Genomic DNA, 27,300 nt, shown 5'->3' with positions numbered 1-27,300 from the left:
AAACGAGAATCGTTGCCCTGTAGAGGGAACAAAAAGTCCGCATGATGAACGATGTGGGGTTGTAGAGCCATCTGTGAAAATGTGCGTTGCGGCTGGGTATTCTTTGTGCATATATTCTAAAGCTATCTGATAAGTCGCTGCTTGAGGCATTTTCTTTTTCGCACTGATTCCAGGTATGTATGGCACGATTTCCAGTGGGGACAGTGTCCATGGTGAAATGTTTCGCGGCATAATTTGTGACGGCTGAGCAGGAATCGAAATAGATATGCTTCCGACGGCCTGCCCAAAGCTAGATGTAGCACAGGTTCTGGAAATATCCTTTAAAAAGTGAGTCTTCGTATGAATGACGTGGCGGAGGTGTATCCGAAGTGTCTCCTGCGAACAGAGCACTTCCAGAGGCAGGCATCCGGCTTCTGCTACAGTCCCTGAGCGGGACGACCCCTTCGGAAGGCCAAGACATACGCGAAGGCAGTTGTTTCGTGCTGCCTCGAGTTTTCTCTTGCTTGTGGGAGACACTTTGTGCAGGATCGGGAGGTAATATTGTTTAAGCTAGTTACGACATTAGGTGGTATAATTGCAAGAGCTTGGTGGCGCAACCCACCGCCCCATTCCAAAGGGGCGCTCGTGACATCCATCCATTGTTCCGACGTAACGTGGTATACGGGAAAGCCGCGCAGCATGTAAGCTGCGTCGTGTTGGAGACATCTTGACCCTTCAAACTCATTTGTGGTTGTTTATTTTCGCAAGTTTAGCCAGAGTGCAAGTATTTCCATTCAAGCAGGCCTAGAGAATTCAATTTAAAGTAGAATTCGGCTCCTCTCCGTGATACTGTGAACCCATGTTGCGTTAGAGTTGCGTTAAATGTGTCAGTAGCGTGGCCGTTTTAATATATATGTCGGGATATGAGAAGGTTTGGTTGAGATTCTGCGTGCAACCTACTCCTGTTGAATCCAATTCGGAACAGGGCCTCAGTTTGGCCAACGTACCCTTTATGCTACAGTTGTAATTTCCATGTGTTTGCAGACTGCAGACTTTGTACCTGCTTTTTTCCGCATGGCTGACAGCCGAACCGTCGTGTGTGAGCTGTATCTTAGCGTACCTGGTAAGCTTTGATATTTTCAGCTTATACTCTACTATCTACCACGCATTGTGGATTGCAAAGATTTTAAGGAGGCGCACACATGATTTTCAGGATTTGGTTTACAAAAGGTTTACATACATATTCTTCACAGTTGCAGCCCATTCTTTCAAACGGTTCCGTGGGTGACAGCCTCAGATGCTGTTGTCGGTAGGTGGTTTGATAAGTGACGCTCCACTTAGATCAACTTGGACGTCGACACAATTGAAATTTGTTTAGGAGGAGGAACCGTTTATTAACAAAACGTGTTTTCATTCGACGGCCGAGTGGCAGGAGCGTCACCCAGCCCACGAGTTCAGCGGTGACGTTCTCCCGATCACGGAGGCAATGCCCTGTCACACCAGGCTTGGCGATGTGGGGTGCGGAGCTCGAGCTGAAGGTCGCTGGTTGGAGGACACATCTTCACGCAGTGGCACTCCTTCCTCCTGCACAAATCTCAGCCGAACCCACAGCCACCGCTGGGGGTTCGCCTGCCCCCCACAGCAAAAGCTCGGCGTTCTCCGACTTCAAAAGCCGCTTGAGCTTTATAGAAAATTGAACTGATATCTGTCGTTTATCGCACACTTCAATTAAGCCTGTATTCTCTTTTTTTGACTTCGCGCGATTTTACACAAATTACCAATGTAAGTTGCGCAGACGTGCGGCGGTACAGCTTGCTAGCTATCCAGTTTTTTTTTTATTTGCTGTTTCTTTTTTATTTCTAGGGAAGGCAAAGGCTTTATTTAAAAAGTGATTATTGCGATACTGGTAAAGTGGCAGAGAAAATGCATTTCGCAGCCACTAAGTGTTCTGGAACATCTGTACAAAAGCAAGCGAGTGCGAAGCGCCAATATATTTGGCGCGGTCTATCGAGAGCCATCGGCGTCACCACTGCGATCACCGGTTGCACGGGTGCAGATGACGATTATTGGCAGTTGCTGCAGGAACGCCAGCTTGAATGTTCCTGCTGTTGCACCATGGCACGTGGTCACTGGCGTAATGGCAAAGAAATCGGTGCGTCACAATTTCTGCTGCAGTGCAACATAGGCGGAACTGCCGACTTTCGGGGCTTTTTGTGTGTACGCAAAAAGAAATTATTCTGGGCGGCTAAGGCAAGTGCTGTGTAGGGAATAGTTCGTCAACATCGCGCAACGGGCCAGGAACAGTAGCGCATGCAGTAGCCTTAGTCAGTGACAACCGCATAACATAAAGTACAAGCTCCGTCCGTGGCAACGTATCCTTGTGCGAATGTTCGGAACTATTGCTTAACCGTTCTATAACCAATATAATATTGCCGTATGCAGTTCGGTTCTCGAATCGAATAGTCACTTTTTGAAAACTTCCCGCCGTTGATTCACGATCGAACGTGAAGCTGAATTTAAAATGTGACTCATTCCAACTGTGGAATGTACTAGAGAACGCAGAGTTGCTCAGTGAACCAGAATTTCTCGGCGAAATCAGAATCAATAGCAATTCTAAACATAATATGCGTTAGTGGACGTTGCATGATTCTATTTGCATAGGCAGACCTGTGTCCTCACCTAATTAAATCTGAATAGATTTCGTTTCAATTTTCTTGATAGAAAGGGCACTATCTGCCGTGGCAATCCCATTAGCGCAGAAGACACGTCGATGGTTACCTTTATCAATTTTATATTGACTGATTCTTTATTGGTTTACCACAAATGGATGTGATATGATAATGATTGGCCGGGTATGCTCCGAAGAGCCCCGAGCTTGCGATGAAATTGTTTTTTCTCACTTCAAAAAATAATAATGTTTCCCACCAGTTGAGGTTATGTGCCTAAACAATAGTTGCCATCTACATTTCGTGCCTTTCCTGTGTGCTACGCGTGTTGTAATTCCAGATCATGGACGGCATGCACGTCGTGAGCATGTCACGATCATGAACGACATGAGCGTGACATGACCTTCTTGACAGGAAAGTAGCCGCGCCAACCTTTCTAGAAAGGAAACGCAAGTGAGACAGATGATGATTGTTTGGGGACAATATAGGCCCGCAAGAGTGTAAGTACTTACTCTCATTTTCTGGATTTAGTAAAGCATGTCTGGCAAAGTGATACTTTACTACGGGAACGAAATAATGTTGCGAGTACCAGGACGAGAAATCCTTTTCCATTAATAACGGCGACAATGCTCTACATTAATCGCGAACTAGTGAAAAAATATATTCGATATTTGGTTCGTTTCTGGCAGTGTACGGTTCGTTCTCAAAAGCTACTCGCGTGAAACTACGGAAAAGCAGTGCCCCTTTCATTCACCTCTGAAAGATAGCTGAGCCAGCTGAAGTCCGCTCACAGCATAGGTGATTTAGCTCTGCTAACGCAGGAAGTACTAGGCTGGTTGTCATACACGAGCCCCTTCTCGCAAGCTAAAAATCTTACCTCCGGCTGAGCGCCGATATCGTGATCATTAATAAAATTTCTAGAACGTTCAGGTTTCATCCCAACGCCAGTGACAGACAACCCTGAGGGAAGAAATTAGCCTTGACGTCTGGGAAATAATCGAACCTGATTATCCTGCGAATCCATACAAATTTTGTGAGTTACACAGTGGTACACACGCCACTGTATTTTAGGCTGTCACTGATTAGGTTTCGATTACAAATGTGTTCGACAATAGCAAAACGCAGATGGCATTGTTTTTCTGTAGGCCTATAAGTGCTCTGTACTATTATAAGGCTGCTGCTATGCTGTCTAATTTGCAATGTTTGGTGACCATACGGAACGAGCCATTTAGGCAATCAGTCAATGGAGTGACAACCATTGCATCACTTTTTGGAAACGCCTCCTGTTCTTTCGCGTGAAGCAGATTTCCTTTTTTTTTGAAATATTGACGTTGGGCACCGCAGAACACGTAATTCTATATTACACTGTTAAAACTGTTGCACCATTTGCGGTGCAAACTTGTCCCACAACAATAATCGTCATCTGCCTTGCTTGCGTTTCCTTTCCTGAAAACTCGGCGCTCGCTACTTTCCTGTCGAGAATGCTGCGTCACACTGATAACGCGCATGCCGTTCGTGGCTGGAAAGTACCGGGTTCGCAGCGTTAAAGAAAGGAAACGCGGGCAGCACGGATGACGATTATTGTTGTGGGACAAGATATGCCCCAAAGGGTGTAAATTTTTCTAAGAGTGTATGTACAGCGCGAGACTTGTTTCAAGTCTCCCTGCTTAATCTCATGACGTTTAGTCTTAGACGATTACTGAGAGCGCATACTTCTAGTTAGTATACCGGGAGCGCACTCCTTCAGCATTTAAGCAGCCGTGCACAGTCGGGCAGGCAGAAGGTGTGCACTAATTCAGCTCAACAACCGAAGTGATCCACAACAGATGTGATGGTACCTTTTATTCGTCCTTAAGATTAAAAATGTGATTGAGCTAAAAGATAAAAGACGGTCGACATCACTTGCTTCAGCTAGCTCTTCGACACAAAGTTTAGCAAAGGGGGGTGTTCACCGTATGTCTTCACAGCTTTTTCGGTCAACTCTTCTTTAGCAGGCTGCGGTGTCTTCGGTCTTTTCCAAGTTAGACAATTCATTTTTACTGTAGTCCAACAAGTAGTTTGTGAGCCTTTTCCGAGAAACCGAGGAAGTTAGCACCGTGCCGCGTGGTTAACCACAAGGATAAGTCATTTCTGCATACGAGGTGGGGTCAGCAACGAAGCTTCTCAAGCCTGGTTTCTTGAGCAAGGCTGAACTGCTTTGAAGTTCTGGCCTCTACTGGCTAATTCTCGATGGTATGCCATTTTTGTCAGGGCTGAAATTATTCCTGGCGTCGTTCGGTACACAATACTGCGGGACAGATTGGTATATGGTGATGAGGGTGAATACTTTTGTGTTTCTACTCGCCAATTCTTCATAGGTACCACCACCGCCTTTTGTTTAGTTGAAATGATTATGGATTCTGTTACTTCCGAGGTGCACGACATTTGTCCGAATACAGAGGCTTAGGTGCTCTGCTTCGCGATTCCGCTTGCCGACCGTTCGGCAGCGGACTGTGGTTGCTGGAACCCTCTCGCTGTCCACTTGGTCCTGAAGATGTGCGATGCGTTTGAGAATGTTCAGGGCGCTGCGAAGACACGGTAGGCTCCGGGTTCGAGTTACCATTTCCACGGCGCGAAACATGGGCTGGATTGGGGCCCGACAGCACTCGCCTGCTGCTTGGTTCGGAAGGGACGGGTTCATCAGCTGAACGTGACGAAGAAGTTCCCGCTTGTGAAGAGAGCCGAAGCCAGTTCACTTGCAGAGGGTGATTAGCAGTGCTCTGACTCCCATTTCTGCTCACTTCTTTAGAGGGTCCCCATACTGCTCCTGAACGCTTCATTGCCACTGACGGCGGCCTTTCGGCAGGCGAGCCAGGTATTGATGTATGTCCAGCAGAAACTGTGCACGCAGTAACTTTCTTCTTTTCTTTTGGCTTTCTGGCGTTGTCTTGAGATTTCTTCCCCTCTCTGGTTTCTCGAGAACCCCGGCCTTCCTCAGTGAATTCTCGTTCCATGTGTGTCTGCATGTGCATATCAGACACTGTTTGTTCGCGGGAAGTCGACGCTCTTGGTGAGGCTGCCCTGGTAGGCTGACTTCCTGAATTGTTCGAGAGCGTCTCTTCATCCACGCTCATCGTAGTCACTGAAGGCGACACAGTGCCTTCAAGTGGAGATCTCTCCTGCAGAACGTGATCAGTTGTTGCACGCTGTCGCGAAGGAAGTCGCTCAAATTCGAGCACGCAGTTTGCAGGAGCGGGAGATGCACTGTCGCTTTTCTTGATGTATGCGCTTGGTGGTGCTGTTACTCGGGAATAATGCTTAGTTTTCAGGGCTATGTCATAACTAGGTGGCCAATCTGCGCTTCTCTGGGCCACAGTGTGCAGTTCACGAACTGACGAAGGGTGCTCCATATCTTCAGACAGGCTACTGTCTTGAGACGATTCTGTCGCGAGGGCTGCTTCGTCCCCTGTCTGTTCCGATATTTCCGACACCTTGGAACCTACTACTGGATTGTTACAAGGCAGCGCTACTCTTTGTGTCTTGATAGCGCGACCTCGCGACTCGATCGTTTGGTCCTCTTGTTCTCCAGAGTTGTCTGGTGCAAGTTCTCTGCTGTTATCCTGGAACGTTTCGTCCACGTCACCTGCCAACGACGGCTCCTCCTCGCCTGATGATGTAGCACTTCTGAAAACTTCTGGGATATTCTCACTCTGGACGAGTGACTCTTCGGGAGGGCTAATTTCACAGCGCTCGTCCTGAGAAGGGAGATGTGTAGGAGAGCATGCATGTTGCCTGCCACTGACATTGCCTGACGATTGCGGGTTCTCCGAGTCCGCCAGCTGGGTTTGGCTATCCAAATGTTGTCGAAAGCTACCTGTGACAGCACAGGGAGACAGCCAGATATTCCACCGGCGTGAGTCGTCCCCGCTTTCGGCAAACACCAAATGCACCCCCAACTTACTCAGCGCCTGACCCAACGTCGGCGAAGGGCCCGCATAACAACTCTTATCTCTGCGAAGGTCATCCCAAGCGTCTGTAACCAACTGCCATGCCTCCTTAATTAATTCCATCTCCGTCACCAATTGCATCAGCTCTACCATTTCTACCGGACCTCCAGGCGCTAACGCTGGGTGGCTCACTGGCCACTGGTAGTCTCCACATGTACTTTCGCTAATAAGCGGCAAAGCTGTTTCGGCAATTCTTGATTCTGACTCAGCAAATGGCGCGCTCAGACGCCCATCGTCAACGCTTGATTCCCACTCAGGCCGTAGCTCCTCCGCGTTTGTCTGCCTCCTCATTGCATCCAAAGGTGGTTCTCGGCAGGAATAGACGTCACCCGGATACGAGGTACCTTGCCGCACATGTCTGGCTTCTGTATACGGTCCATTGAGGTGTTGACGATGCGTCTGCTCTTCCTGGCAGTGTAGAAGTTGCTCCGGGGCCGAGCTGTAAGGTCCGGCACGCACGTTGCCGCAAGGAACAAGTGGCTGTTGGAAACGCTGTCTTTCCTGTTGTGCCTCGAAGGCACGGTACAATTGCTGATATTGAATACAATGAGGTGTGTTCGGATGACTGACTTGTTCATGACCACGGTACGCCGAAGGAAAATCACGGGTTTCTACACGGAATGGTGGATGAGGCACGACAGCCTGGAAATCGCCGACTGACTGCTGCTCAGATCGGGCTGGCACTTGTGGTTCGCATGAATGCGAATTACACGGACGTGAGTTCTGCTGCGGCTCGGTCCTGAATTGCTGATGATGAAGCTCCTCTAACGGATTTGCATTCGCGCCAGTCGGTGGCCCTAGGTGAGGTGTTCGCCCAGATCCTCGTCCTCTGATTCGTCGGGGCTTCCCCTTGGGCCGTCTCGGGCCTTCCATGGTACTTCAGCAGTGTCTCTCTGGGAATACTGGCATCTTGTTCAGGGTACTGGAGCTTTAAAGGTTGCCCGGTTGGCCTGGCGCCACTTGTCCTGCGTTTAAAAAGAAAAAGTGCTCGATATCTTGAAATGAGCAGGCGGAAGAAAACTAGTGAAAACAAACCTTGCTACGTCTACTCAGGCAACGATAATTACATCATTTCTGTGCGTTGCAAATCGTCTCGTTGGAAAGAAGCGCTCCGTCTCAGTTGCTTCTGCAGCGTCATGAAATATCGAACGATTTCCTTAGCAAGCGAGGTTATTAAACATGCAAAAGCACGTTAAATTTGCCCCACATACGGTGTTTTTACCGGCGTTTACTGGCATTGGACCTCTCGGCATCGTCGCAATAACGGTACCAGAGGGTACGCCTAGCCGCACGAGAAGCACGCTGGCCAGAGCCAACCAAGTGCCGCACTATGTAACCAAGTCGATTCAGCCTGAAAGCTCCTAAAGCAATGTGTGACGTCAGTCAAAGTGGCTATAAGAAATATTTCTTATTTTATGCCTCGTGTATACTTCTGCCGTAGAAAATAAATGGTCGAGGCAGCGCGCAAGGAGGTTCCAGCGGCTGCTTTTCGCAGATGGCGCGATGGTGAAAATCACACCCAGCGGTGGCGCATAGCGCAAACCGGAGTGTGATCTTCACGACGCCTTGGGAGAAGCGAACACTTCTGGGGACCTCGCTCGACTGGTCAGAATGGCGCTGTGGCCATCAAAATCACGATTCCGACCAATCACGAGAGAGCAAGCGAAACGTTCGCTTTTAGCCGCCGCTGTCGCCCGTGAATATCTACACTTTCTCTCTTCCCCTTCTCCCTTCCCGCAGCGTAGGGTAGGCAACCAGATTCTTGACTGACTAACACCCCTGCCTTTCTATTTTCCTCTCTATCTTTCTCTCTTGCCAGCAGCACCAGCGGTTCGGGCCGGCGGCCCCGACATCTGAGATGCTCGGCTTGTCGCCTGGCTCCCTCACTCTTAAAGAAGTTTGGAACATTTGGGCGTACCTCATACCCCCGCAATAATTGTCATCAGCCTTGATTGCGTTTGCTTTCTTCACTCTGCGAGCCCGGTACTTCCCAGTCACGAACAACATGCGCGTTATCAGCGTGACAGCATTCTCGACAGGACAGCAGCAAGCGCACATTTTTCAAAAAGATTGTGGGGGTTTTTAAGTGAAAATAACACAATCTGATTATGAGTCACGCCGTAGTGGGGGACTCCGGAATAATGTTGGCCACCTGGGGTACTTTACACTGAACTTAAATCAAAGTACGTGGGTGTTTTTGCATATCGGCCCCACCCATCTGAGGCCACTGTGGCCGGGATTTGATCCCGTGATCTCGAGCTTAGAAGCGCGACACCGAAGCCACTAAGCAACCACGGCGGGTGATTTTTGAAGAAAGGAAATGTAAGCAAGGCTGGTTCCCGCAGGGAGTTGTGCAAAGGTTCGCCATCTTGGATTCAAAAGTTATGTGGGAAAGTCACCTTCAGTATGCGCAGCACCCACGCACGCGTGGTCTGCGCTGTCACGAGCCACATTTTCTTTGTAGCACTGATTTCTTTCCTCACCTGAATTTTACGTGCTTCGTTTTTAAGTTTAAGCTTTAAGTTCAAGTCTAAGCGCGCAAATGTCTAGTTGCTTGACGATGGATGCCGAGAATCACGCGTGGTAAAGTGTGGTGGCAGCCGATAATTAGATTATCGGGTTTTACGTTCCAAAACAACTTTCTGATTATGGGGAACACCGTAGTGGAAGACTCCGGAAATTTCGACCACCTGGGGTTCTGTAGCGCGCACCTAAATGTAAGTACACGGATGTTTTGCGCATTTCGCCTCCATCAATATGCGGGCGCCGTGGCCGGGATTCGATCCCGCGACCTCGTGCTCAGCAATTCAACACGATAGCCACTGAGCAAACGCGGTTGGTATTTCATATTTCTATGCTTAGCGCCGAAAGTAATATCAAGCTCTTAAAGTAGCTGAATTTTTTTGGTAACGCGCAGCCGAAGCCAATGACGCAGCGTAAAGCCATTTCGCCCCTTCGCTGTTATGACAGCTTGTTACGCTACACCGTCATACTGCCAGAGTTGTCGCTGCATTGGGCAGCATCGATCGTAAAAGTTAAGCGATGCTGCGCCATATAAGTTCAAAGGCTTGCCAGCGCCCGTTAATGATTCAGCAGGAAATATGGCCGACGTCAGTTGCGCTAGATTGGCTGCATCATGCGGAGTGCTGGCGTCGCCGGCCAGATTTGGTGTTGCCTTCTCCGCAGCTCATACGAACTGGTTTGAACACTGAAATAAGATGGCGAGTTGGACTTGGTGGTTGACGTTCATGTTAGAAATTTTATTGAAGCGCGCAGAAGACGGGGATACAAATAGGAAGGTAGAAAGGGCGGCGCTCCACTCTCAACTGTATAGACCTTTTCATCGGGCAAGGAGGACGGGGCGCGCGGAAAGCCTTTCCTCCTCTCTGGCTTGGGCGATCCGGCGCGGCGCTGCTTGGAAATATTGTTGTCGCGTGCTGCGGAACGATTTCGAGATGTTTTAGATGGTACTTTGTGAAATTTACGCCATGTCCGTTAATATGAGGTCGTCGGGGAAGCCTTTCGGTGTATCGGTAACTACAGTTGGCGGAAATATCTCTTGGGGGAGCAAAAATGTGACGCGCTTTATCAGCCGCGGCGTACGGACATGATCAGTCACGGTGTCTTTATGTGTTGTGAACTATTTTGCTTATATCGGTTTTAATTCAACAAAGAAAGCCGGTGTCTGTATTAGCAGCATGAAATGGTAAATCTGCTCACTATCTGATCGCTTGGCGTAGGGAGTAAAACATAAAGCATAAGAGCGCATGCTCATGCACGGCCAACCTAAGGCAACCACGAAACATCTAAGCGTCAGGCGCTGTAAAATATTTGTGATGCACCGGCATCGTTCTCGTGCATTTCAAGTCTAGTAGGCTTCAAATTACCATATGTCTACGCTAGCCTTCGTGCATGAGGCCGATGGCGTTGCTCAACACAGAGATCACTGCGGTTGGTGAACCAGCACGATCCATATGTGAGCCGTGCGCTTCCGCATTGCCTTTTTGGCCTGTATACAGCCATAATATATTAGAGGGATCGCATCAAAAGAATACGATGCCTATTTTTGAGGACAAAATATCCGTAATACGTGTGAGTGCGTCGTAGAGTACGGAACGAACACAACCGAAAGAAAAATTCCGTTATCAGCCTCTTTCTCGAAAAAGCAATAGAAAAGGGGCTAACGCCGCAATACGACCTCGCATAGCCACGCCGCACAACATTTATAATTATATAAGCGCTGAAGCCGTATGCTTGGACCATGCGGTATATAGAGCAAAGATATCTGTAATCCTGCACCTACCACTGTTTAGGACGCTCGCGCAGTTCGTAAACAGTCCCTTTGCTGGACAAGCTTAATTCAGACTGTAAGGTATGCTGCTATTACTTGCCAAAAATATTTTATTGAGGGGCGGAAACCTCATCCATCGAACCAAATAGTCACGCAATGTAACCTGCAGCGAACAGTTTGAACGCTTGCACCCACGGTACCCACGGTTGTAGAACGGTACCCACGCTGTTACGATCGTCGCGTATGTTTCATGGCTCCTAAACCGCAGCTTGGAAATAGAGGATAATACTGCAATAAGGTCACATTAGTGATTGGAACATTCAGAAATACACAATTGATCTGCGAGGCTGATTGTAGGCTCAAACATGCACGCACACATCGCGCTGCGTGTTCCGTCCACCTCAACGCCAACAGAAATTCCGGCCATGACGCCTTAAACCACTTCAGCACATCTCACAGAAACGTTTGCCACGTAGACGACGCACGGTATACTTAACAGACCGCACGACCGCGAAAACAAACGCCAGAATCTACCGCCGAGCGTATACCTGCCATGCAAAAGACCGCTTTCACCCAAGCCAGTATGGCGCTGCTCATAGGCGGCGCCATTGCGTTCACAATATGGCAGCGCCTACGAAAAAACGGTCTATAGATGAACGGAAAAACATTTATAAAAATGTAACAGTATTCTCGTGCATGAGCAGCAAAGCAAGATGACACGCTCATGACGCCCATATTAGGAATAGAGGTAGTGATCGCGTCAGTCCAGCAACCATTACGCTGCGAGATAAAGAACGCATATGTAGGTAGACAAATCAGGATAGAATTTTGAGGGGTCTGAAGTCCTGGCGCTGGTTTCAAGAGTGTCTCATCTTGCTTTGCTGCGCACGCGCGAGAATACTGTAACATCTTTTTAAACGTTTTTCCGGCCACACATAAATTCAGTCTTATGTGCGCCGCGACAAACGACGCTATACAGGGTGTTTCAGCTAACTTTAGCCAGAGTTTAAAAATGTGCTGATGCACTGTAAGATGACGCGATCAAATGCGTGTTGCTCACTTTTGTATGTAGTGTGTCACGCTAATTTGTCATATTTAATTAGGTAATTAGTGAAGACTAATTAGCCAACTTCTGAGGCAACGAAGTTAGGCAAAAAAATTCCAATTAGAAATTTGTAGAGCGCTTTGCAAAACCTCCGATTAGACAGTTTCTAACTTTCTATATATTAGGTGTTGGTGCTTTTCAGCTTGCTGCGTATGCCCGCAAAATAAAAAAAAAAGAATACCACGTGACGTACCCGCTTGCGCGCCGTGATTGCAACTCACTCTCAAACTGTCCGCGTACAAACTCACATAGCATCTAGCAGGGCGTGCTGCCGTTTAAACGGCAACAGGGCAGTGACGAAGGCGTTGGCTGTGTGATTTACGCCAGCGATGGGCTTTCCTCACGGCGGTTCATGATAGTGATAAGCAGACACAGCGGCAGCACATATGGCTAAATGCTGTGTTCGGTTGTGCACGAAACGTTTGGGAGTAGTGCAATCACGACGCGCAAGGGGGCATGCCACGTGGCGTTTTGTATTTCGCGGGCTTCCACAGTGAGCTGAAAGACACGAATACTTCATAGGAAGAAAGACAGAAACTGTTTATTCGGATGTTTCGCAAACCACTCTGCAACTTTCTAACACAAAATGTTTTCTTGACTTCGTTGTTACAGAAGTTGGTTAATAAATCTTGACTAATTAACTAATTAGGCGAAATAAAAAAAAAACAGCATAACACTACATACAGAAGTGAGCAACATTCATTTGGTCGTGTCGTCTTAGAGAGCATCAGCATATTTTTAAGCTGAAATTAAGAAACACGTAGAGAGCTGCGCTCGAATTTGGCATGAATGATATCGTAACCATCGGGGATGTTTTTTTAGAGTAGGCACTAAGTGCTGCCAGGTTACCCGCTCTTCGCAAACATACGCTTACCGCTGAATCTACAGTGGCGGAGTAAATTCACGATCCAGCATGGCTTACTTTTTTTACGTCCCCCTACATACACATTCTAATAGGGTGCCTCAAAGTTGTCCAGATGTTGCATGTCTGGATTGTGATGGGAATGAGAAGATTCTGCCCCATGGCGAAAGCGAGGGTGCTTTCATTTTGCAAACAACAAATTATATGTTTAACCTGGCCCTGAAAGTGGTGCAAGAATAACACAGCATCTCTTAGCAATGAGGCAGTGTAAACACAATCTGTGCAGCGTAACCAGATCGTCGAACCGAAACATTTTCTCGTTCCAGTTCAGAGTGAACTTTTGAGTTCCGGTTGAACTTGGGAGTGAAAAAACAACGGTTCGAACGGGTCTACATTCGTTTGCATAATTGAATAATAATTAGAGAACTGCATTATTTGATTTCGTAAAAGAAAGGGTCGATGTGAACTGCGTGCGACAGTGGCAAGGCTATCATTCACTCGTTTCGCGACTGCGTCGGCTCTCATTCATTTTATTCTATAATTTATTTATTGCTAAAAATACAGAAAAATTCATGTGCGTAGTATAGATAAGGAGGTCCCATAGTCGAAGACTATCGGGACCTCCTGTTAAAGGCACTTATCATGGTATACAATGTTTAAAGGAAGAGCGGCACAGACGAGAGCCAAGAATAATATCAAAACATGTTTGTAGCATATGGGTAATGACAACACACGTTAACAGCATGACAGTATAAAAAACAGAATAAAATTAGAAAAATCACTTAGTGGGGCTTTAGATTCTACCCCATTCTATACCTCCTCTCCCCCTCCTCTCTACCGTTCTCTCTACGTCTAATTGAGCGCAGCGTATAATAAACCGACAGGGACTGACAGAATAACGACACCACCAGCTCTTTGCGGTGTCATTTACACTGTCAGTCACTGTCTATTTATTGTGCGCTGTGTTCAAGCAGACGCATATGTCCAACTAGCCGACCAGTTCGTCCTGAGCCTATTCTATCTAGCTTCCCTCTGGACTTGCACGTTAGTAGACAAGTAATCGCTGCAATATCTGCAATGCTTTTACGGGGTTCTCACGGATAATTACAGCTGTCAACAGCCTAATTTGTCGACGCCCAGAGAGCCTCAAAGGGTACTGTGCACATTCGACGCGGTCCGAAGGTGCAAACAAGTTTCTCACGTGACATTTCCTCTCTGCCGCACTCCTGTCATGTATACACAAGCTCTCACCACCCCGCCCCACCCCTCCCCGACGTGCCTGACAGAAGCAGCAGTGAGAAAGTCCAAGGAAGAGGCAAAGAAAGCTTCGCTTGAAGAAACTAATGACTTATGCAACCGATTGCGCTGCGACTACGACTATTGGGGTGATCATTTACCAGAAGTATTTAACAGAAGTAACCTTTCCTGCAGAAACCCAATGCGCTTCAATTTCCTCAATTTTATCGCCATGTCGTTGCCATCCCATCCACTAAGAGTTTTGTCGGCGTACATGCAGTTGAAGGAAGAGACTTCATATATAGTTAAATTTCAAGTTGCTTTCCAAAGAGTAAACTCCGCGTTCAGATACTTCAACTGGTCAGCTTTCTATCGCGCTACAGAATAGAAGGCCCGTATAAAATAATAGCCAGTCCCTTCGGTGCTCTTTTGGCCGGTAGTGCAAACATATAGCGTAGAAGAATAAGCGCGCGGTGAGGCGACATGAAAGCAGTATTTGCATTGCAGCGCACACACACAGAGCACGCGCAACAGTGTTTTGGTACCATGGCGAGACTGTGCTGATAGCAGTTAATACCTAATGCCGTACTCCTGTGTACACGTCTAAAGAGATCAAGATAGTACCGGAGCGTTTCTTTTATTCCCCGCTCCCACTAGAATGTGGCAGCCCTCCGAATCGGAGGGCTGGTCATCAGCACCAGAACCCCGCAGCCAATGAGCCACCCTGGTGCGTTCACCGGCCGTAGATAATTTCATTTGGTGAGCGGCAACTGGAAACAATAACGAAGCTTAACACCGTACATTGCTAGTTTTAGATTAATGCGCAAGCGGCCGTCGTATCACTCCGTATTGGGTGCTTGCAGCCTTCAGACGTAGGGTTTTATTTCAGCGGGAGAGAGAGAGAGAGAAGAATACAGGAAGGCAGGGATGTTAACCAGTCAATAGTCTGGTTGGCTACCCTACACTGGGGGAAGGGAGAAGGGGAAGAGAAAGAAGGGAGAGAGAAGGTGTAGGTACGCGTACGGACAGCACTTCAGTTAAAGTCGCTCGAGCAAACCAGAAGTTCTGAGAAAACACAAAAGTGCCTTCACTGCCTTCTGACCCGATGATCGGTCGGGACGGTGCTCTAATATTGTCTGTTCACTCAGAGGACGATCGTCTAGTTTCCTCAATGTGTCGGACAAATACTGTCTTTGGGCTTGAAATTGAGGACAATGGCACAATATGTGGTCAATGTTCTCCTCGCATGCGCAAACATCACATGCAGGACTATCAGCCATTCCAATTAGTGCTGAGTAGGCATTCGTGAAGGCCACTCCAAGCCATAACCGACACAGAAGAGACGCTTCACGCCGGTGCACACCGGCTGGAGGTCTGAGTTGAAGTGATGGGTTTAGTCGGTGCAGTCTTGTGCGTCTTGTATGTACATTATTCCACTCTGCTAAGGAGATCGTGCGTGCCAGAATGCCAAGTTGTCTCACGGCGTGAGTCCTTGAGAGCGGAATGGGGACGCAGCGGTCTTCTTGGTTTGACGTCCTAGCTGCTTTATCGGCGTCTTCATTACCAATGATACCGCAATGACCTGGTATCCACTGAAAAGAGATATCATGGCCTTTTTCTCCTAAGTGATGGACAAGTTCCGCGATTTCGCACGTGAGCTGATCGTGAGTTCCATGTCGGAGAAATGAATGCACACATTGCAAGGCCGGCCTGGAATCGCAGAAGACTGCCCATTTTCTAGGACTTTCAGTATTTATCACTTGAAGCGCGTCGCGGAGAGCCGCGAGCTCTGCAGCTGTAGACGTAGTGACATGGGAAGTCTTGAACCGCTTGGTTATTCTCATTGCTGGTATAACTACAGCGCCGCTGGAACTGGCTGATGTAGTTGATCCATCAGTGTAGACATGTGTGCAGTCGCTGTATTTCTCGTACAAGAGAAATAAAGTTAGTTGCTTGAGCGCTGATGATGGCAAGTCCGACTTTTTCTGAAGTCCTGGGACTGTAAGGTTCACTTGAGTACGGCGCATACACCATGGAGGAATAGAAGGCCTTGCTGCAGGTGTGTAACCTGACCTGAAAGAGGCACGGTGCGCGAAGACAGTCGCACTGAATGTCGTGTGGGGCCTATCTACTGGGAGACTTGCTAGGTGGTGGGTAGGGTTCCGGGCGAAGTGTCTTAGGTGCACACGCATTGTTTCAATGCTAATGTGCGTTCTAATAGTGAAATCTTGAGCCACTGCAATAACTTCAGTCGTTGACGCACTCCGCGGTAGACCGAGACATATCTTGAGTGCTTGGGCTTGGATGCTTTGGATTATGTTCAGGTTAGTTCTGCAGGTGTTGGACATGACAGGTAGGCTGTATCGCAGGAATCCAATAAAGAGGACCCTGTACAGTTGCAGCATAGAGTGTATTGGCACTCCCCAGGTCTTTCCTGCAAGAAGCTTAAACATATGGCAAATTCCTGTCAGGCGTTTTTTCACATAATTCACATGAGGGGTCCAGGAGAGATTTTTGTCAAGGACCACCCCTAAAAATCTGTGACTCGTGCTGTACGAGATCATGTGTCTGTCGACGGATATCACGTATGGCGACATTGATTTCCTGGTAAATGCCACCGCTGCGCACTTCTCGTATGATATATGAAGTCCTTGTTCTCGAAGGTAGGATGATGTCAAAGTAGCTGACTTTTGAAGCCGCGCGCGAAGCTGCAGTCGCGTCACAGCCGACGTCCAAATGCAAATGTCGTCGGCATAGATGGAGAGCCTAACAATGCCTGGCAGGATGTCGGTGAGTCCAATGAGTGTTAGACTGAAGAGCGTTGGGCTGAGTACTCCGCCCTGAGGCACCCCATGGTTACTGTAATGCTGGGAGGTCGGGCCATCCTCGGTAAGTACGAAAAAGGATCTCGTATGTAGATAGCTACGTATCCAAATATATACTTTGCCGCCAAGTCCTACTGCCTCTAACGCGTTCAAAATCGCTTCGTGCGTTACGTTATCGTACGCTCCTTTAACATCCAGAAACAGGGCAGCAGATAATCTTTTGCAGGACTTCTGGTGCTCGACGTACGTCACCAAGTCGATAACGTTGTCTATGGAAGAACGGCCCCGCCTGAAACCGGCCACTGCATCTGGGTATACCTGGTAATGTTCGAGGTACCATTCTAGCCGTGCTAGAACCATCCTCTCCATTAGTTTTCCGATGCAACTGGCAAGCGCAATTGGTCGGTATGATGCAATGTCTACAGGCGACTTGCCAGGCTTGAGCAGTGGAATTATGCGACTGGTCTTCCATTCTTGGGGAACCGTACCTGTCCGCCAGGAGCTGTTGAATAGGAGCAGGAGCACTTTTCGAGCCTCATCACCCAGATTACACAGGGCACGGTAGGTTATACCGTCGGGGCCTGGTGAAGATGAACGCTTGCACAAGGCCAGTGCAGCTTCGAGCTCGTCCATGGAGAAAGGACTATCCATGCGGGAGTCGCGTGAAATCGGTGAGTGGCGGAGCGTCGATGTTCCAGCGCAACTAGTTTCGCCAGCAATCCTATTTCAGCGGAAGTTCAATGGCACTAATGAGCTCAATTTGCGAGTTGTTCTTTGCTTGTTTTTTGTTTCTGCGGCCGCATTTTGACGGGTGCAGAATGCCAGAACCCTCGTGTACTTAAATTTAGAAGCATCTTAAATAAATCCAGGTAGTAAAAATGAGTCCAAAGTCTCCCACTACCGCGAGCTCTATAATGACATTTTGCCTGTCACACACAGAAGACAACTATGATTGCGACTGTAACTTCGGTCACAAAATCGTGCCAGTGGCTTTTGAGCAATATTCCCATCTATGTACATGAGAGATCCAAGATGTGCCGTGTAATGGCGACCTGAAGACTCCCCGAAGCATTCTGACGCGCAACTAACTATTTGATTGACCCACGCAGGTTTAATGTCGTACCTCTAAAAAAATGCACGGAGGTGCATTAAAAACAACAAAAACAAATGCGATGCTGTCTATGGTTAAATAAATATTGCTAAATAGATATTTAGCACTTCCCTGTATTTATGCGTTGTACTAATTGCTTTGGTCTGTCGTTTTGTTTGCGTGTTATATCTTTGAATTGTTATAATTGGCGTGTTTCATTGCTTTCTTCTGTTTTGACCAACAATGTTTCGTTGTTTTGATTGTGACCCACTCCTGTATGAGCCTGTAAAAGGCTTACAGTATTGCTAAATAAAATACAAATGTAAGCATGCAGTCCTGAACACGCGATACAACTGAGGAACAGCCACTGCGGAACGCTGGGAATTCTCCAAGGTCCAGAGAGACCAAAGTGCGTTATACTTGTTTGAAAGCACACACAATCCCAAGAAAATTTTAGTGCGCAAATTATGGCACTAACGAACGAAAAATACGAAACTACACTTGAGCGAGCGAGTTTTGTATTGTCTAATACTTTATGCAACGGGCAAACGTTTATAACAGCTTTTATAGAGCAACATGAAGAATTCCAAGTAATGCTTTCTGTTACTCAATACGTGCTACATAAAAGTGTTTCCGAGCGCCAAAGAAGCCCGCGAATACACATGCAAAGTGCCCCGAGCGGCCGGTTCCGCGACAACTGCTCGGCAAGCAGGGGTGGGTTTCAAATTTTTGGTACAATTCAAGAACACGCGTCCATGTGGGCGGACGTTTAGAACCACAGGTGATAAAACATAATCCGTAGCCCACCAGTACGGAGAGCCTCCTAAACGAGCGCGCTGTTTTCTGCCCGTTTAAGCCCACAAATTTTAGTTGGGGCTGTCAGTCCGGCGATCCCTGTGACGGAGAACTAAAGTGTGTGGCTTTCAGCCGTATGGGTTTCTTCGTGCACAAGGAACCGAACACGTACCATATAATGCCAACGCGAGCACTCGTTAAGCAGGATTCTACCATGCTACAGGAATGATTTGAGTGACACTCTTGTTATAGAAATGATGTCGCATTGAGTGATTCCACAGGGGGCACTTTTGCCTAAAAGAAATTGCGATGCCTATGAACAAGTTTAAGCTACACAAGCGCGCAGTATACCGAACACGCTTTGACAAGTAGCTATTGCGGATTGCTTGCGAATCCCGAATTGTCAGGTGACGCCAGATTGTGTCATCCTCGTGTGAAAGTGCACAGGTATGAGAAAGAAAATCTTGCCGTGGGAGTGGAGGAACTACGATACAAAAGCACAAGGCTTCGAGGCCGAAGTAAGAATATCAACTAGCAGCATACACTAACGCCAGTTGACTTAAACGGCTGTCGCGACTGAAATGGAGACTCAATGTGCGATACCGAATTGGGGCTGCGCAGTTTCCTGTTATACACACAGTACGAATTTAGTGCAACGTGGGTCAGTTTTACAGACAGACCATTTTCGACCCGCACTGATCAGCGGATGTCCAATAGGCCGTAGTCTGAAATTCAAATGCCGCTTAACAGACAAGTCATTGTGCAGGATCTGCCGCCATATTATACATATGCTATATGCAATTCTACTGATGTTGGGGATCGTCGAGGGCTTGTTGAAGTATGCTGTTACAGTCCCAAGAACAACTCATTCACTGGGCGTTCGTGCGACCGCAAATTCGCGTGAACAGAAAGACGTCCTGCAACACTAATCAGGATGTACACTGAAGGTTGAAGCCAACAGTGAGGAAAAAGCCGAATCAGAAGCAATGTGGCAACGCCGCAAGAGCTTAAGATTGGTGTACGAATAAAAGGGTCAATCAAGGATGAAAAATTGAGCACGAAACACAGCGCAATGTTGTAAGAACGTGTAGCCTATTCCAGTCAACCAAGTTCTCTTATTCACGGGGCCCAGCACCTAGGCGCTAGGTTCTACGTAGTACAACGGTAGGAAACTTTTCTGTTAATTTTACATGAAGTATTTAATTAGCGGAAAATGAGACAACCACCCAATAGAAGCAATTGCTAGAAAAAGCCTCGCAGTTGAAGAGAAATTCGTCCTGGAACCGGACTTAAACCTCGGACCGTCCCCTTTCCGGTGCAGCCGCTCTACCATTTGAACTAAGGAGGCGGCTAGCAAGTTGCACGGTGAAGTCGAACTTGTCAACAAGTCGAAGCAAATTCAAGAGTGATGTAATAGTTCTGGGGAAACCCGCGAAGTGGAGAGAAATAACGGAAAATGAGACATCCACCCAATCGTAGCAATTGCTAAAAGGTATGAGGCACATGAGGTATGTTCACACAAAATGGAGGAAGGAGAGAATTTTCAAGCAAATATTTGGACAGCAGCGGAGGGTGTGGGTGGCGGGGGCACATTAAAAGAACATTATGGGGTTGTACGTGCCAAAACCCCTTTCTTATTATGGGGCACGCCGTAGTGGATGACTCTGCAAATTTCCACCACCTGGGGTTTTTTTTAAGTGCACGGGTGTCTTCGCATTTCGCCCCCATCGAAATGCGTCCGTCGCGGCCGGGATTCGATCCCGCGACCTCATGTTCAGCGGGCCGGCGGGGGCAGATCAAGAAACGTCGGTTGAGAAGGTTAAAGAAAGAGAAATGGGGTCTGCGGAAAATAGGGACACAGACGAAATCAGCACTCGGAACATAAGGTACTTTCAAGCAGGAAATTGCAAAAGAAATTATCTACGTTACTTCTAGCGGAAGCCCTTTGTTGTTTGAAGCCGGAGCGAGAGTACAACCCCTTAATCCACGCACCACCGCGGCTTTTGCTAAGTTGCGCCAACCTTTCATGTGCGCCGCCTTTTCCCCTTACACTAGTTCCGGTTCCGGCATTTTGCGTATTTTCGGTTCCGACATTTCCGCTTCCTGTAGTTGCGCTGGTAGAATTATGACTGCTGTTGGACACTTACATCTGCAGCAGCGGGCGCTAACCTGAGTAGCTCGCTCTAGCCTCTCCACCTACGTGCAGGTATCATCCGTGTTCGTCTGTGCGAAACCACACTGCGGTAAGGCTAAATTAGGATAAGCCCTGAATGTATAAGTCGAGTAGCAGATTCACCTCAAAAGGAGATCACATTGAAATTTATTTTCATCTTCGAGATTGAGCCGCCAGCACACTCGATAGCCTAGCCCGCGTTCAGAGATGGAGTAAGCACGGTCACGGCGGTTGTGATGCCGTGCCAAAGTTATAAACGCGCTTAAACATGTTCACGAGTTGGCGCGCGCAAAAGAATATCTAGAGTTGGTACAGAGTTCCAGCGATATGACGGCTGCGGTCAACTGTTCAGACTTCGCGGTCCTACACAGCCGGTGTCGCCGTAGAGACGGGCACCTCGCCAGTCCCATCATCTAGACGAGGCGATCGCTTCTACCGCCGCTCACAGCTACATAGGAATCGGCTACAGTTTGTTTTTCACGGGAATTGTACTTAATAGAACTTAATAGAAAAAAATTATGTCTAATGTGCGCATATTTCGTAAAGCAGCGCCCAATACTAAAACGCTGTCGTGATCACGAGCAACGATCCGATGGCGTTTCGTCTAGGAGGCGGAAAGCAAACACCGATCAGCCAAGCGGCTTTGTTGACTTGCAAGTACTACGTTTCATTCGCTCTTCGCCCCAACGAAACCGAGAAAACCAATTCATTTAGGCCCGCGTTATATCGCGCTGTCAAAAATTATGCAGATCCTGCACACACTTTGGTAATCGATGTAAGCGAAGCTTTCTCCGTTTGCTTTGATTGACTGTAGTTAGCGGGGACGTTGGCGTCGAATGTTTAATTTCTTCAACGTTTTGTCCAACACAAGAGTGGGGAGTTGATGTTAACCGGGACCTTGCATTCAACCCTGCTGTTTGTCTGCATAGTACATAAAACAGAAAGGGAGAGGTGCTTGCTTTAGGCATTGTTTCCTATATTTCATAACGTCTGAGAGGGTTGAGCATTGCCATTGCCTCACATGGCACATCGCATCATGGCAGAAGCATTAAACTTGAATTAGATTATGGGGCTGTACGTGCCAAAACCACAATCGGATTATGAGGCAGGCCGTGGTGGCTCACTCCGGATCAATTTCGGCACCGTGGTTTTCATTAACGTGTCCCTAAATAAAGCGCCAGAGCGTCTTTTTTATTTCGCCTCCGTAGAAACGCGGCTGCCTCGGTCAAATCAGCGACCTCGAGCAATGCCATAACCGCAAACCTATCGCGGTGGGCAAAGAAGTTGATTTGACGTGCGACTGCTGCTCTCATGTCGCCTAGACACCGCGGTGCGCTTTAAAGCATATGCATACAACGCTAGACCTATTTGCATGCTTTTATTTTTCAGAAATAACAGAAACGCACCGTACCGTACCTTGAACCTAATTTTATCCTGCGTTTCCTTGCCTCCTCAAATGACTTCCGGCCCTATCCCCCCTCCTTGTATTTGTATGGGAACTGTGAGCGAAGAGTGGCTGTTCACTGGTTCCCGACTGCGTCGGTTGTACCCCTTATTTGCCCTCCTCTCCCACTGTGACTAGCTTCCCTCTGGACTTCCACGTTGGTAGAAAGTAAGCAATTTCTGTAGGTCACGGATAATAACAGCTGTCAAGTGGCTAACGTGGCGACGACCGGCGAGCTCCAGAGGGCATTGTGCACAGTCGACGCAGTTCAATCGAAATGTCTTCCCTCGCGTATCTTTTCTTTTCAGCCACGCTCCTTCCAGGTATAGACTTTTTCATAAGGTGAGGAGGATAGGGGGCGCGGCGAGCCTTTCTTCCTCTGGCTTGTGCGATCCGGCGCGGCTTGAAATTATTGCTGTCGCTTGCTGCTGAACGACTTCCAGATGTCTTTGATCGTACTTTGTGAAATTCCCGCGATGTCCGTTCATATAACGTCGTCCGGGAAGATTTTGGCGCATCGGTAACTACAGTACGCGCAAATATCTCGTGGGGGTGCAAACATGTGATGCGCATTATCAGCCCCGGTGTGTGTATGTGTTGTGAACTACTTTGCCTATATCGGTTTTAATTCAACGAAAAGAACTGGTGTCTGTTACCAGCATGAATTGGTAAACTTGCTCACTATCTGATCGCTTGTCGCAGGGGCTAAAGCAAAGCCAAAGAGCGCATGCTCGTGTACGGCAAACCTAAAGCAACCACTAAACACCTAAAAGGCAGGCGCTATCAAAAATTTGTGATTTACTGGTGTCGTTCTCACACATTTCAAGGCTAGTAGACTTGAGATAACTATGTGTCTACGCAAGCCTTCCTGCATGAGGCCGACTGCGCTGCTTAACACAGCGATCACTGCGGTTGGTGTACAAGCATGATACATATATAAGCTATGCGCTTCGGAATCGCCTTTTTGCCCTGTAAAGCATTGCCTTCTATGAGAGGGATCGCATAAAAAGAATGCGATGGCTATTTTTGAGGAAAACATTTCCGTAATACGCGTGAGCGCGTCGTGGAGAACGGAATGAACAGAACCGAAAAAAAATTCGGTTATCATCCTCTTTCTCGAAAAAGGAAGAGAAAACGGGCTAACACCGCAATGCGACCTCGCATAGTCAGGCCGCACAACGTTATAGAACTACAAATGTTGATGCAGCACTCTTGAACCATACGGTATATACGTACTTTCGCGATTCTAAGCATCCCCCCTCTATTTTCTCGAAGTTAGGAAAAATTTTTGCATCCGAATCTAAGCACCGCCCTATTTGTTAGGCAGAGCGCGCAGCCAAGGCCGCCAAACGCGCTTGCTCACTCTGGAATCATTGCTCGGAAGACCTGCAGGCACGAGATTGATGCTTCTGTTGGACGCGTTTCGCGGCTATCTGACCACGGAGGTAACGGCAAAGCTTCGGAACATCAATTGAGACGCGGTTGCGATTCGGGATGGCATGACGCCAGTGCTGCAACCCCTCGACGTTTCAGTCAACAAGCCCTTCAAAGCCAATCTCCGACAGGAGCAAGAAGAGTGGGTGCGAAACCCTGACCGGAAGAATACGCCGCCGGGAAAGCTGCAGAAAGCGTCCCCATCAACCATCGCAAAGTAGATTTCAGACGCGTGGAAGAGGGTCCAAGTGGACGTTGTGGTCAAATCATTTCAGTGCTCAATCACGAACAACTTCGACGGAACGGAAGACTACCTGCTGTGGGATACCGAGAGCAGCGGTTCAAGCGGTGCCACGAACTCGAGCGGCAGTGATAGTGACTGAGTATCCTGCACAAGCGGTGGGTTTACTATCTGCACCGATTTTTCTTTTGAATGCCTGCAAAATAAAATGTTATTTATCGCACCCATCTCGTCGTGATGTCGCAGAGAAAAGTGCGAGGGGGGGTCATTCTAGATTTTTCGAACCTAAGCACCTCCCCCCCCCTAACTTTGGGCATCGCGATCGTGAAAAAAAAAAGGCGTGCTTAGAATCGAGTAAATACGGTAGAATGAACATATCTGTAATCTCTCACCTGTCACTGCTTCGGACAATCGCGCAGTTCGTAAACGATCGCTTTGCTGGAAACTGCTGGAGATATGCTCTTATTACTAACCAAAACTATTTTATTCAAGAGTAGAAGCTTCATCCACCGAACCAAGTAGTATCGCAATGTAATCTGCAGCTAACAGTTTGAACGCTTGTCAAAGCACAGGTCCTATCGTAGCAGAACGGTGCTCGCACTGTTACAATCGTCGCGTATGTTTCATTGCTCCTAAACCGCAGCTTAGAACCAAGGAAGAATACTGCTATAAGGTGACATTAGTGAATGCAACATTCCGAAATACACAATTGATCTCTGAGGCAGATTGTAGGCTCAAATATGCTCGCACACATCGCGCTGCGTGCTCTGTCCACCTCAGCCCCAGCAGAACGTCCGGCCATAGCGACTAAAACCACTTCAGCACGTCTCGCAGAACCGCGTACCACGTAGAAGATGAACGCCATAATAGGAGAGGTTTAGTTTAAGGGACGCAAGGAGTTGGGGCCCCTAGCGCTTGGGTGCGTTTGCGTTGGGTAAGCAAGCAGATACATGTTATGTGTTAGCGGCTGCAAAAGCAAGCCGCACCGAGGTCACATGTGCTCATCATGATCAGATGCCATCAGCATCTGATCGTTTCTGCGTTATCGTTCTCTAAAATATGAAATCAAGCCTATGAAGTAAAGTGCATTAAATTATTTTTTACTAAAAACAGTTACTATATATATACAAACGATGTCTCGGCACTAGGCAAAAGATTCATATGATTATCTACGCGCCTGCGTTAAGACTGAGCCGAAGCAATCCAAACATACGCTTGGTAAACTGAACTTAGGCGTCTCGTGCAGCATTTTGACATAGCGCCGTTGCGGCGACAGCGTGCCGATGTGCTCTGCGACCAGCTTCTTTACCACGTCGGCAGGGAAATAAACACGTTCACGCGTCCTTGCCGGCGCAGCCATGTTCGCCCTCTGTGTGGCGGCTTGTCTCAGCTGGGGCGCGATCGGAGATGCGTTGTTCGGCGCGCGCGATTGGCCTACTCCGCGACGACGTCACCAGCCGCGGGGCGCCGCCATGTTTTCGATGACGTCAAAATGAAGACACGCTCCTGTCAATCATCCTTCCACCGAGCATTTCGTCTGCTAGGCGCCGAACGCGACGGGAGTTGAGAAGTTTGGAGCGATCATCGCTCGTTACAAGACCGGCTTCGCATGGCGCGTCTGGTGGATTGGATTCGATCCAAACAGCGGCTTCAGCAGCCGATTAGCACGTTTGGATCCAAGTCATAGTTTAATTCGAGAAAAAATGGCGCTTGCGCTAGGAACTTCGGGTGTTGCGCTGGCGTTGGTTGAGGGGGAAGGAGAGCCGGTGGGGGTGCGAAACGCGCTTGAAAAAATAGCAGAGCGCAAATTACGATGTCGCTTTCGTTTCGCGAAACTAGTGCGTTGGTTGTACAGAGAAATCGACCTCATAATGGGGTGCCAGCGAGCCGCTGGAATGTTGTTTCTGCCTCTAGAAAATTGCGCCAATGTTTCCATCGTTTCTTCTTTTTTTTTCTCGCTCTGCGCGACACCACCTAGGGACGACGCGGGGAGACTAATACTTACAATTGCAGTAGTCACACGTATTACTATTTGAAAATGTGTTTAAGCTTGAGAAGAAAAAAAATACATTTTTTAAATAAAGATTTTATTCATTGGAAGACGAGAAACATTTCGCTTTGTAATACACCGTCTGCAAGCAGACGACAAAGGTGGGAAGTGAACTTCCGGGGAATTCACTGCTTGCTGATTTGGCTCCTCTCTCCGCCCCGTTCGCAGAAATTTTGCACGCTGCCACTGTGTGACGTTGCAGCAACCGAACAGAACGCGCATCGAACAAAGATCTCCGATGGCGCCCCTGGTCTCGCTTCTCGTAAGTTCCCGTACACCGCGAGAGTCACGTGGGCAACGTGACCCCTTAGGGGCAGCGATGTTTTCGGCCGGCCCAAAAGTCAAGGAAGCAAGTAGACGTAGCGCTCTGCGCATGCGCAGTAATGCGGCGCCTAGTTCTTGCATACGTGCGTCCCCTAAACTAATACTCGCTAATAAATAGACCATACCAGCGCGAAAAGACGCCAGAAACTACTACCGAACGTATGATTCCCATGCAAGACGGAACGCTCGCACAAACCACTGTAGTGCTTGAACAACAACAAAAAAAACCAGTCAAAAACACAAAGGACAAGAGGAGAGGTTCACACCACGACTGGTGTCGTTGTGGTGTGAACCTCTCCTCTTGTCCTTTGTGTTTTTGACTGGTTTTTTCGTTCAAGTATGTACCAACTGTCCCAGATTTCAACCCTTCCACTGTAGTGCGCCGCTGTTCCCTGATTCGTCGCTCATACCAGTTCTGCTTCCGGTCTTTCTGCTTCCTGAATCATCGCTTGTACGCTGGCACCTCTATGCAGAAGTGACTTCGTTTCCGCCTAAATGAGAAGCTGGAACTACGCAAGCTCCGCTTGACGCCAGAAGCTGAGGGGATGAGCGAGGAAGGATCAGCAGCCACATAAGCAAAGGAAAAGGCAAAGAAAGTTTCGCGTTCACATCGACAGCGCCCACTGCTGTTTGCAAACATGGTCTAAGCAAGAAAAAAAAAATGCGCTACGTCGGAAGTCTTTGTTGCAGTCCATGCATTGAACGGGCCCGGATGCGTGTGTAATTTCAATTCCAAGTTATGACGCATTACACCAAAGCAAATAAAATGTGTCCACTTGAGCCACTCACCGTAATTTAA

The 27,300-nt window shown here is 48.0% G+C and overlaps 2 protein-coding genes across 7 annotated transcripts in view; one reads left to right on the top strand and one right to left on the bottom strand.

The window, feature by feature from the left end:
* LOC135911886 (uncharacterized) overlaps positions 1-27,300 on the top strand; it is a 166,256-nt gene that overhangs the window by 14,117 nt on the left and 124,839 nt on the right. The window lies entirely within an intron of this gene.
* LOC135911882 (uncharacterized) overlaps positions 4,473-27,300 on the bottom strand; it is a 31,786-nt gene continuing 8,958 nt past the window's right edge. For both annotated transcript variants that reach the window (XM_065444221.2, XM_065444222.2), the window contains exon 2: positions 4,473-7,596. In XM_065444221.2, the coding sequence (XP_065300293.1) occupies positions 5,048-7,504 (2,457 nt within the window). In that variant the 5' untranslated portion in view covers positions 7,505-7,596 and the 3' untranslated portion in view covers positions 4,473-5,047. The remainder of the gene's footprint in view (positions 7,597-27,300) is intronic.

The sequence above is a fragment of the Dermacentor albipictus genome, chromosome 10 (genome assembly GCF_038994185.2).
Source record: "Dermacentor albipictus isolate Rhodes 1998 colony chromosome 10, USDA_Dalb.pri_finalv2, whole genome shotgun sequence".
Lineage (NCBI taxonomy): Eukaryota > Metazoa > Arthropoda > Arachnida > Ixodida > Ixodidae > Dermacentor > Dermacentor albipictus.
Note: the sequence above shows the minus strand (reverse complement) of the source record. Positions and strands in the feature narration are given on the sequence as shown.